This window comes from Anabrus simplex, chromosome 1 (assembly GCF_040414725.1).
Source record: "Anabrus simplex isolate iqAnaSimp1 chromosome 1, ASM4041472v1, whole genome shotgun sequence".
In the NCBI taxonomy this organism is placed as follows: Eukaryota; Metazoa; Arthropoda; class Insecta; order Orthoptera; family Tettigoniidae; genus Anabrus; species Anabrus simplex.
In genome coordinates, this window is record NC_090265.1 from 958,152,125 (window position 1) to 958,164,943 (window position 12,819).

The window sequence follows — 12,819 nt, forward strand, 5'->3', positions numbered from 1 at the left end:
CTGTAGGAGTTCTTTAATGAGAGAGAAGCCGAAGACACTGAGTTGTAGCAAGCAGACACTCTCAAAGGTCATCCGCCTAAGTTAGAATCGAACCCGCAAAATTCAGAGCAGAAGGACCAACTGACTCTGCTCTTGTCGTCAATATGTATTGAACTGAAACAAGGAAACTTTTGTTTTATTGAGTAGATCCTTTCTCATTTCTAGCAGTGGTCGTAACTGTTTCTTGTTTTGTTTTCGTTAGCACATTTGCCAGCAGTGGTATAAAGAGACGGTAAAGCGACAAAACTTTATCAGAAAAGTGTTTGTTTATCATAGCAGTTTAACGTCGCACCAACTCAAACGGGAATTTTGGTGTTGATGGGGCAGGAAAGGGTTAAGATTGGAAAGGAAGTGACCGTGAGCTTAATTACGGCGCAGTCCTACAGTATTCCTGGTGTGAAATTGGGAAACAATGGAAAACCATACTGAGGGCTGGCGATAGTGAAGATCGAACCCACCATCTCCTAAAGACAAGCTAACAGCTACACAGCCAATATGGTCGGTGAACAATCACAAGCACAACTGGCATTCACTGTTGACTGTGTACTGTGTGGACATCCCTCGCGTGATGGACGTTAGCGGTCTCCATTTGTCACGTGGCTTAACAATAGCTTAATGTGTGGGAGAGTTTTTTTGCTGAAAAAGTAAATCTGGAAATTATTTGCCTGTTTTTCGTGTACTTGTGTAATAGGCTACTATGCATATGTCAATCCTGGCACGGGAGTCTCAGTTGAAAAACCGACGATGTTCTCCCCGGTTCTGTTCTTATTTTAGTTAATACGACTGCGTATTTTAGGTCCCTTCAACTACTGTATATCATAAGAGACGGCGGAATGAAGGATTTTTGTGAACATGGATGATTTATTTTGGGAAGGGCTATGGTCTCTGCCATCTACTGTGCTGGGCTACAGTACATTCCTATATTTTTGAGGGTAGTCTAACAATTATGTATTCATATAATAATGTCTATTTTCGTTGATGTTATTATTATTATTATTATTATTATTATTATTATTATTATTATTATTATTATTATTATTATTATTATTATTCGTTATGCCCAACAAAGGAGTTCGTTCGAACTTTTTTAGCACAGTGTTTCTTCCCAACATATTTTCATTTGTTCACAGTGTTCCTTTTTGCATTCTTCTGTCCATCCTGTATATTTTCTTTTAGGTTTCTCTGCATATTTATGTTAGCTTATTAAGCTTCTACATTTTTCTGCCTTGAATGATTTCTTGGGCAATACCAATTTCTTGTACATCTTCGTTTATTTCCACTAATCAATTGTTGTTTTTCAGGTATAGTGCTAGGTTTAGAAGTTTCTTTGTCAGTCTGTTGTTTTCCATTCTATGTAGGTGGCCGTAGAAATGTAATCGCCAATCGTATCTGTTTTTTCTGTGATTTCATAAATCTATTGTGGCTTCTTTTTCATCCAAATGCCATTTTCATACTTTGGTCCTAGGATTTTTCTCAGAATGTTCCTCTCTTGTTTTTTTTTTTTTTTTTTTTTATTTTTTTTATTTGTGACCTGCCGCCTATTACCGGGATTTCGGATTCATAAAGTGCCTCTGATTTGATGAGTGTGCCTCAATTAAGGTACAGACTCAGCATTTGCCTGTTTGAATGTTTTGAAGTATATATATTTTTGGTATCTCTTCCAGGTGATTGTGTAAGCTCTTTGATGGTTAGCAGGTCTTTCTTTGTTTGCTTCCTGATTTAACCCTGCTGGTTGAATAATTTTGCCTAGATGCTTGAATTTATCTACTTCGAAGATTTTTCCGAATTTGGTGTCCGGCTCCATGGCTAAATGGTTAGCATTCTGGCCTTTGGTCACAGAGGTCCTGGGTTCGATTCCCGGCAGGATCGGGAAGTTTAACCGTAATTGAATAATTTCGCTGGCACGGAGGCTGGGTGTATGTATCGTCTTTATCATCATTTCATCCTCATCATGACGCGCAGGTCGCCCACGGGTGTTAAATCAAAAGACCTGTATCTGGCAAGCCGAACTTGTCCTCGGACACTCCCGGCACTAAAAGCCATACGCCATTTAATTTTCCGAAGTTGGCGATTAATGGTTGGTTGTTGAATCTCGATTTAGTTCCTTCCATATACTGCGTCTTTTCAAATGAAATTTAGAGTCCGGTTTTTGCGCTATTTCATGAAACTTTTCTATGGACTGGGCTGCTTCTTGTCTGTTGTTAGAAAGATTTAAAGATCATGTGAAAAAGCTAAGCAGTCAAGGTGAATTTTTAAGAAGTCTGCCAGTATTTATCCCTTTAGTTTCTTTTCTCCGTTCAAGAATCAGATTTTACATTACAAAATTGAATAGTAGCGGGGATAATCCATTTGATTGTCGGACACCAGTCTTGATTTCGCACGGTTCAGAAATTTCTCCCAGAAATGTAATTTCTGATTTTGTGTTGGTTAGAATTTGATCATTTCCCTTGTTTTCCTCCTTGGAATTCCTGTCTCGTGTTGAACAGTGTCGGTCTATCTATGGAGTCATACACCTTTTTGAAGTCAACAAAGGTAATTACTGTTTGCTTGTTTTTTTTTTTTTGTTTTTTTTCTTTTTTTCTTTTTTTTTTGTTTTTTTTCTGCGAATTTGTAGGAGAGATTTTATGTTTAGAACTGTTCAGTACACGATCTTCCTTTCGACATCCTGCCTGATAATTTCCAATTAGGTGGTCTGTTTTTCTAATCTACACTGACTGACAGAGCAAATGCAACACCAAGAAGGAGTGGTCAGAACATTATGCCAATTGCAGGGTAGATTGACGTCACTGAGGTATGCTCATGATGTGAAATGCGCCGCTGTGCTGCGCACGTAGCGAACGATAAATGGGACACGGCGTTGGCGAATGGCCCACTTCGTACCGTGATTTCTCAGCCGACAGTCATTGTAGAACGTGTTGTCGTGTGCCACAGGACACGTGTATAGCTAAGAATGCCAGGCCGCCGTCAACGGAGGCATTTCCAGCAGACAGACGACTTTACGAGGGGTATGATGATCGGGCTGAGAAGGGCAGGTTGGTCGCTTCGTCAAATCGCAGCCGATACCCATAGGGATGTGTCCACGGTGCAGCGCCTGTGGCGAAGATGGTTGGCGCAGGGACATGTGGCACGTGCGAGGGGTCCAGGCGCAGCCCGAGTGACGTCAGCACGCGAGGATCGGCGCATCCGCCGCCAAGCGGTGGCAGCCCCGCACGCCACGTCAACCGCCATTCTTCAGCATGTACAAGACACCCTGGCTGTTCCAATATCGACCAGAACAATTTCCCGTCGATTGGTTGAAGGAGGCCTGCACTCCCGGCGTCCGTTCAGAAGACTACCATTGACTCCACAGCATAGACGTGCACGCCTGGCATGGTGCCGGGCTAGAGCGACTTGGATGAGGGAATGGCGGAACGTCGTGTTCTCCGATGAGTCACGCTTCTGTTCTGTCAGTGATAGTCACCGCAGACGAGTGTGGCGTCGGCGTGGAGAAAGGTCAAATCCGGCAGTAACTGTGGAGCGCCCTACCGCTAGACAACGCGGCATCATGGTTTGGGGCGCTATTGCGTATGATTCCACGTCACCTCTAGTGCGTATTCAAGGCACGTTAAATGCCCACCGCTACGTGCAGCATGTGCTGCGGCCGGTGGCACTCCCGTACCTTCAGGGGCTGCCCAATGCTCTGTTTCAGCAGGATAATGCCCGCCCACACACTGCTCGCATCTCCCAACAGGTTCTACGAGGTGTACAGATGCTTCCGTGGCCAGCATACTCTCCGGATCTCTCACCAATCGAACACGTGTGGGATCTCATTGGACGCCGTTTGCAAACTCTGCCCCAGCCTCGTACGGACGACCAACTGTGGCAAATGGTTGACAGAGAATGGAGAACCATCCCTCAGGACACCATCCGCACTCTTATTGACTCTGTACCTCGACGTGTTTCTGCGTGCATCGCCGCTCGCGGTGGTCCTACATCCTACTGAGTCGATGCCGTGCGCATTGTGTAACCTGCATATCGGTTTGAAATAAACATCAATTATTTGTCCGTGCCGTCTCTGTTTTTTTCCCCAACTTTCATCCCTTTCGAACCACTCCTCCTTGGTGTTGCATTTGCTCTGTCAGTCAGTGTATTTAGAATGGCTTTAGAGAAGAGTTATGGATGACCGAGAAAGCAATTTCTCTGTAGTTATTAATGTCTCATTTGTCCCCTTTCTTGAGAAGTGGGTGAATTAATGCACATCTCCAGCCCTCGGGATTTCTTCAGTATGGCATAGGCCCTGTAAGATTTCTGGAATATTTTGGGCCAGTTTTTCACCATCTATTTTGAACATTTCAGCAATGATTCCAATTCACCAGGTGCTTTATTGTCTTCAGTTATCTGATTATTTGTTTGACTTCTTTTAATGTGGTGAGGTGAGGTGGTCCTAGTCTGGGTTTTGTGTGGAGTTTTCGACAGTCAGTTATTCTTTCGGGCATTCATAGTTTAAAAGGTCCTTGAAATAATTTGCTATGGGTTTACAGTTTTCTTTATTGTCTGTTTCCTGAGTCTCGTCTGGGAATTTGAAGCAGAGACTAGGTGCCTGTTAATTTGATGATTCTTCTCTGATTGCTCTGTAGTAGAAGTTCCGTGTGTTTTTTCCCCTTAAAATCTTCTTCGATTTCTGCCATCCTGTTTAGATCATATTCCCGTTTTCCGGATCTGATTACTTTTTGAGTTTTCTTTCTATATTTTGGTGAATTCATATCAATTTTGATCAGTTTTATGGGAAGTCCAGTTTTGCCGAGCCCTATTCTAAGTTCTTTGGCCCTGTCACAGGTATCATTCCACCATCTGTTTGCGTTTCTTGGTGGGGTATGTTGATATTTTGGGAAGCTTTCAAGAGTGTGTTTTTGATTTCTAGCCAGTTGAAAGGAGAATCATTTAAGGGATATTTGCAAAGAAAGTGTCCAAGTTTTGTCTAAGAAATTACGGGTCAGTTTGTGGATTTCTAATCGTTTTGTGTTTTGCGTCTGTTGGGTTAAAACTTCATTTTGGTAAGCGATAGGTGGTGGTCGGAGTCAATGATTCGTTTTTTAAATTTAAATATTCACAATATATTTTTATATTTTATCGGAAATGGGCACAGGACCTAGTTCAAGTTCTCCTAAATGTATATTCTGGGATCTCCATGCTTTTTTCTTGAGTGGAAGCGCCAGAAAATGTGTTGACATTAATTTTAGATCGAAATTATCGCAGAAGCCAATTAATCTTTCTCCAGCTTTATTGAATCTCGTGTGAACAGGGTAAAGAGAGTGCTCCTGAATTTCGTTTCTTGTCAATTTGGGCATTGAAGTCTCTCAGCTGAATTTTGCTGTGGTGTTTTGGATTTTTGGTAGCAGTTTCTTCTGTCGGTTCCTAGAAGTCCTCTACTTCTGAGTCTCGTTGGTTGTAATTGTTGGTAGGTGCACGTGCATCGATTAGTGTAGGCCTATAAGTTTTGTTCCCTGATGTGTTCGATAGTAGTGAACTTATTTAAAAAGGAGATGTAAAATCTAACTGAGCCTGTAATATTCCTTCTGACTGCAAATTCGGTGCCGAATTGTAATTGTTTGTTATGGAGGATGATTGATGATTTGCCTTTGTAGATTCTGTAGCTTCCTGATTCAAAATAAGTTTCATCAGTGTATTCTTGGAGTGCTCAAATGTGGATATTGAGTTTGTCCAGTGTGTCTGTTAGGTGCTTTAGCTTTACAATTTTAAGAAGAGTATTGATGATTAAAGATAACATATTTGCACTTTGGGCGGAGAGATTTGGGAAGTTCTGATACATTTCTGCATGATCTTCTTAGTCTCATAGAATCCGATGACGAGATAATGCAGTAAATCTACTAATGCCTGGGGTACCGGTAGTTGCTTGTTAGCTGTCGTTGCCATCATGCTAGTAAGTTGTAGAGAATGGGGAAATCATCATCGACATTAAGGTATTGAGCCTTAGAGGTTGCTTCAAGATGTTTTCTGTCTGTGCCTGTTTTTCGTCCACAAGAGGTATTTTATTTCCCTCACATCCTCCGGAAATCTTATTAAACAATAATTATCTACTAAAAAATAAATCTTAACAAAATCAGTGCCAATCTAGCGAGTGCCCTCCCTTCCTATACGGCTCCTGGAACGCGCTCGATAGGGGAATTATTATTATTATTATTATTATTATTATTATTATTATTATTATTATTATTATTATTATTATTATTATTATGCAATGAGTTGAACAATTTTTCGGCAAAGATGGAATATGAAAGGGCTAGGATTGGGAAGGTAGTGGGCGTGGCCTTAATTAAGGTACAGCCCCAGCATTTGTCTGGTGTGAAAATGAGAAACCACAGAAACCATCTTTAAAACAAACGACCCAGACGGTTCGGTTCAAACCCGCCGTATCTCGAATGCGTGCTTACAGATACGTACGGTACACGATCAGCACCACGCAGCCAGCTCGCTTGATATAACAATAAATATGGTTTTGGGCGGGGGTTTAACATGGATGCCCTACCTGACGCCACGTGATTCTTGAGATGAAAATCTCAACCTTGGATCGACTGGGATTCGAACCTCGGCCTTCTAGGTAGAAAGTCAGGAGCTAAGCCACTGTGCTAATCACGCCCCCGTTTTAAGTTATCTAGCAATACGCATTTATAAATAAGAAATAATCACCCATGTCTATTTCATTTCTTGATTTGACACAACAAGATAGGCTCTACTGTGAAATGCACACATACAGAAAATATAAAACAGTAGTTCTGCAATTCTACCATCCTTATCCCACTGTCTATGTGTAGGACGGCAAGTATCTAACTTACAAAACAAGATCCTGTCTGTGTAGAGTGACATCTACACGATACGGAAAAATCCAAATGTTACCTTTGTCCTCGAGAGTAGTGTTCCATGAAATGAAATGTCGATGGCTTTTAGTGCCGGGATATCCCAGGAAGGGTTCGACTCGCCAGGTGCAGGTCTTTCAATTTGACACCCGTAGGCAACCTGCGCGTCGTGATGAGGATGAAATGATGATGAAGACAACACATACACCCAGCCCCCGTGCCATTGGAATTAACCAATTAAGGTTAAAATCCCCGACCCGGCCGGGAATCGAACCCGGGACCCTCTGAACCGAAGGCCAGTACGCTGACCGTTCAGCCAACGAGTCGGACAGTAGTGTTCCATCAAGATAATACTCGCCCGCAACCTGTCCGTGCTACTCAGCATGCCATGAACAGGATAATGGGCTACGATTCGTCAACCCGTTACTCATTCTTTGAAACCGCCTGGAATTCTTGTAGACTAAGTAAAGTGATGTAAGAAGCGTGCAACAAGATCCCCCACAACGAAGTTCACTACCTGTATGATTATCTGCATGCTAGATTACTGCCGCATGTAGTTACCAAGGAGATCATGTCTGTGCAAGGAACAATACAGAGCATGTTTATAGTGTCAGAGTATTGCTGACACACTCTCATACTTCGGAAGTGAATAATTGATCAGTAAACGTTAATCATTTCTCTAACCCATCTGCATCACCTTTCAAATTGAAACACATGTTTAAGATATTGAAAATTAATTTGCGGCAGTGTATATTTTGTTTAATGACGTTATGCAATTTATAAAGTCTCCCGTTAAGTATTCATCGGCCCGGGCTGAGTGGCTCAGACGGTTGAGGCGCTGGCCTTCTATCCCATATTGGCAGGTTCGATCCTGGCTCAGTCCAGTGGTATTTGAAGGTGCTCAAATACGTCAGCCTCGTGTCGGTAGATTTAATAACACATAAGAGATCTCCTGCGGGACTAAATTCCGGCACCTTGGTGTCTCAGAAAACCGTAAAAGTAGTTAGTGGGACGTAAAGCCAATAACATTATTCTGAAGTATTCATCGACAGTAGTTGAAACCCACGGTATATCCTTGTACATTAAGGGATAAATTGCTCCGACTCCTGGGCTGAATGATGAGCATTGTACGGCTTTCGGCTCAAAGAGCCTTGGATTCGATTCCCGGTTGCGTCGAGGATTTTAACTACGTAGACTACGGTTTAATTCCTTTTTTTCGGGCAATGCGTGTGTGTCTTTGTCTTACTGTACACATTTCCTAATCTATATACAATAACCATCACAGAAACACGCAATAGTGAATCCATCCCCTTACATTTTACAATGACTCTTCGAGACTTCATGCATCATGTGGAAACTTTTGTTTCACACATCTTCTGATTTTAAAATATCAAATGTTGTATCATTTAGTATTTAGTGTAAATAAAAAACCGGTATAACATGTTTTCGTTAAAATATTATGTTAGAAAAATTGTATTTCTGTATAATAATATTTATACAGTATATCATCATCATCATCATCTGTTTACCCTCCAGGTTCGGCTTTTCCCTCGGACTCAGCGAGGGATCCCACCTCTACCGCCACAAGGGCAGTGTCCTGGAGCTTCAGACACTTGGTCGGGGGATACAACTGGGGAGTATGACCAGTACCTCGCCCAGGCGGCCTCACCTGCTATGGTGAACAGGGGCCTTGTAGGGGGATGGGAAGATTGGAAGGGATAGGTAAGGATGAGGGAAGGAAGCGGCCGTGGCCTTAAGTTAGGTACCATCCCGGCATTCGCCTGGAGGTGAAGTGGGAAACCACGGAAACCCACTTCGAGGATGGCTGAGGTGGGAATCGAACCCACCTCTACTCAGTTGACCTCCCGAGGCTGAGTGGACCCCGTTCCAGCCCTCATACCACTTTTCAAATTTCGTGGCAGAGCCGGGAATCGAACCCGGACCTCCGGGGGTGGCAGCTAATCACGCTAACCACTACACCACAGAGGCGGACATATACAGTATATGCTGGTGCAAACAACAAGCGTACCGGGTACTTAATTTATTGTATTCTCATGTTCGTTTTTCTCTTTCTCTTACTTTTTCATATTTTGAATACTATTTTCTTGTTATTTTTTCACAAATTCTGTTCTTTATAATGTCCATTATGTTTTATAAAATCCACCTGTGTATGGAGAATATCTCTGTTGGTGGTATATGTTTAAATAAATAAACAAATAAATAAATAAATACTATCAACATTAACCAGTTGGCGAGATTTACTTGTCGCATCTCAAATTGCGATTTTAAAAACAGTAGCCGGGATGGACACCTAGTTCTAAATGTTCAGCATTGTGCGCGTTAGACCTTCCTAACTCAAAAAACAAAAACAAACCACCAACCTAGGCCAGGATCGTAAACGTAGTGTTGGGTGTAAGGAAAGCACACTGTCCACTCAACCACCGGCGCCATTTTGCAGATAACAAAATTGTGATATTGCAGTCATTTATTTCTAATATGAGCAATGCATCGAATACTTGCGAGATGCTCCTAGCGTTAAAGCACTGTGCAGCTTCCTATTTCACCCTGATCGGCAGGAGTACTTGGATTGTTTACTAATGAAACCTACGTACTGATTACAGGCGGCGACGACGTGCAACAGCTGTGTGACGCTGGTGAAGAGGAGTTCTTGGAGATCATGGCGCTGGTCGGCATGGCATCCAAACCCCTGCACGTTCGGCGTCTGCAGAAGGCTCTTCAGGAGTGGGTCAGTAATCCAGGTAAGTTCCATGCCTTCAGATTACAGTTAGATTTAGCAGATCTCTTTTAATGCTTATTGTAAGGTCCGGATACTTGGCTGAATCGTCAGCGTAGTGGTGTTCGGTTCAGAGAGCCCCAGGTTCGATTACTTACCCAACCAGGCCGAAGGTGTTTAGTCGCGTCTGGTATATTCCTGTAGCTCGACGCTGGACGTTTGTGTTCGTCTTAAAACATATCTCTATTTAAATACAATACGCCACACTACCAACCACCACGGAAACACTAAATAGTGAATAAATCCCTCCACATAGGGTTGTCATCCAGAAGGGTAACCGGCCACAAAACTGGTATTAATCTACACGGAGTACCGGCCCCAAGTAATTGGGTAAATCCAGGAAAAAAGAATACAGTGATACATTTTGCAGTATAAAATGCACTCTCAGACGCTGGTAAGAATGGCAGAAGGAGACCAAGACATGAATAAATTAAAGCAAGTATAGGATGAAATAATTATGTAGAGATGAAAAAGTTACACAAGCTTGGGCGACATAGTGGGCAGCGTCAACCACTTAATTGACCGCTGAACCAAACAACAATAACAAAGTTCATCGTTCCCGTTTTCTTGTGTAAAACTGTCTCTTAACCTCTGACATTGTAATGTTGCAGGTCTATGGTTGACGTAGTCCGAGACTAAAAAATGGAATACCTCTCACCGCGGCAACGGACTTTCCTCGAAAACCAAGTCAGTAATCCCTAGATGTCTCATGATGCCTCTTACCAATCTCTTTCTCCAGGCCAAATTTCGTCCAATTATTCTCCTCCCAGTAACTTAGTTGAGTATTTCTTCATTTGCGATTCGATATAACCCTCTCAGTTTCTACCTTCTTGTGTAACACTATATTTCAAGGACTTGTATTCTCACCGAGCAAATTGCTCTGCGGTTAGGGTCGCGCAGCTGTGAGCTTGAATCTGGGAGTTTGCGGCGATGGAGGGATGAGAAAGGGCTAGGATTGGGAAGACAGCAGCCGTGGCCTTAATTAAGGTACAGCCTGGTATGAAGATACGAAACCACGTAAAACCATCTTCAGGGCTGTCAACGGCGGAATTCGAACCAATCTTTCTCATCCCTCCGTCGCGGAAAACTTTCGATGTGTTAATGTGACGTTAAACAAGTAGCAAAAAAGAACTGCCCTCTCTCTTTTTGCAACAGTTATTCATGTTTCATTTCCGTCCGGCTCTTTGGCCGTATAGTCACCTTCACAGCTTTCGGTTCAGAGGCACCCGGGATTGATTCCCGGCCGGATCAAGGATTTTAGCCGCATTTGACTTGGGAACCCATTGCTGTGTTTGTCCCACTATGTACCTCTTCATATATACACAGCATAATACACTACACTACTTTTTTTTTTGTTATTTACTTTACGTCGCACCGACACAGATATGTCTTATGGCGACAAAGGGGGGGGGGGGAGGGCTAGGACAGAGAAGGAAGCTGCCGTGGCCTTAATTAAGGTACAGCCCCAGCATTTGCCTGGTGTGAAAATGGGAAACCACCGAAAACCATCTTCAGGGCTGCCGACAGTGGGGTTCGAACCTACTATCTCCCGAATACTGGATACTGGCCGCATTTAAGTGACTGCAGCTATCGAGCTCGGTCATTACACTACTAATGAACACAGAAATACTCAATTGAAACATACATCCCTGCATCCGGCCGTAAACAGGACCAAGTCCACATATGCGACAGAGTTCGCACCCTGTGGACAAAAGTGGCAGAACATGTTTTATTGTTCATTTCCGTACAATGCGACGCTCCATACCAATGCCTTTAGAAAGATTTCATAAACAGTAATGTTATTGTTTTTACGTCCCACTAACTACTTCTGACGGTTTTCGGAGACGCGCGGGTGCCGGAATTTTGTCCCTGAAGAGTTCTTTTACGTGCCAGTAAATCTACCGACACGAGAACCACATACTTTAGCACCTTCATATACCACCGGACTGATCCAGGATCGAACCTGAGAAGTTGGGGTCAGAAGGCCAGCGCCTCAACCATTTGAACCACTCAGTCCGGCTTTAGGAAGATTTCCAACATCCATTGAGGTGAGTCAATTTCTTTTCTTAAGAAACGTGTTACTTTCTTGAGCTATTCTTCATTCTATGTCCTTACTCCTGCCAACATTTGCTATTCTATTACCAAATAGCTATATTCATCTAATTCCTTTTTTTCTAAATTGATATTTCCTGCATCATGTAATTTCATTCCACTGCATTACATTACAGTCCAGCTCCATGGATGAGTGATCAGCGCCTTGGCGTTCGGTCCTCGAGGTCCAGGTTTGATACCCGGCCGGGTACAATGATTTAAATATCCAGTGGTTGTGGTTAAACCCATTGGATCTGGGACTGGGTGTTCGTGCTGTTCCCAAAATCCCTGCAACTCATACACCGCACACTAGACTATCCTTCGCCACAATAACACGCTTTTGCTATACATCGCAGACGCTACCCACCCTTGTCAGAGGAATTGTCTTACAAGGGTTGCACCAGGTTAGCAATAACCACATGAAATTATTATTATTATTATTATTATTATTATTATTATTATTATTATTATTATTATTATTATTTTAGATGTATTAATTTTCAACTCATATGTATGCCCAAATATGCATAGTTCAAAAAAATACGGGTACATGTTTTGTAACGTCTGGTGTGTGAACGTTAATTTGGTAGATGGGGTTCCAATGGTCGTACAGTATACCTTGAGACCTTAGCTACTCAGGGTATGTCAAATCGAAGTCATACTCCCTCTGTAGGCGTAGCCATGCATTAAACTGCCAGATGACCCCTCAAAACAAAGCGAATAGTGGTGCGTCCGTGTGCCGTTGTGAGGTACACAGACTATTGCATTCATATGAGTACGTTGTAGGCTACGTAAACCAGCACCCATGAGATATCTTAACGAGGTTCAAGTCGCAAGGGCCGTCACTTTGATCCCGGAAGGATGGACTTTTCATCGTGTTGCTGTGGATCTCAATGTCTCTCCGTCAGTTATTCACCGCTTGTGGAATCGCTACAAGGAGGGTTGTACAAGGTCGTGGATGTATGACAACCCCACAGGATGACCGATATCTGACCATCTGTGCATTGCGGCGTCGTTCAGCAACTGCCAGAGAACTGCAAC

The 12,819-nt window shown here is 42.8% G+C and overlaps 1 protein-coding gene across 1 annotated transcript in view; it reads left to right on the forward strand.

Moving 5' to 3' along the window:
* Positions 1-12,819, forward strand: part of nab (NGFI-A-binding protein homolog) — a 401,295-nt gene that overhangs the window by 204,193 nt on the left and 184,283 nt on the right. The window contains exon 3 of the mRNA XM_067136742.2: positions 9,515-9,652. Coding sequence (XP_066992843.2) covers positions 9,515-9,652 — 138 coding nt within the window. The remainder of the gene's footprint in view (positions 1-9,514; positions 9,653-12,819) is intronic.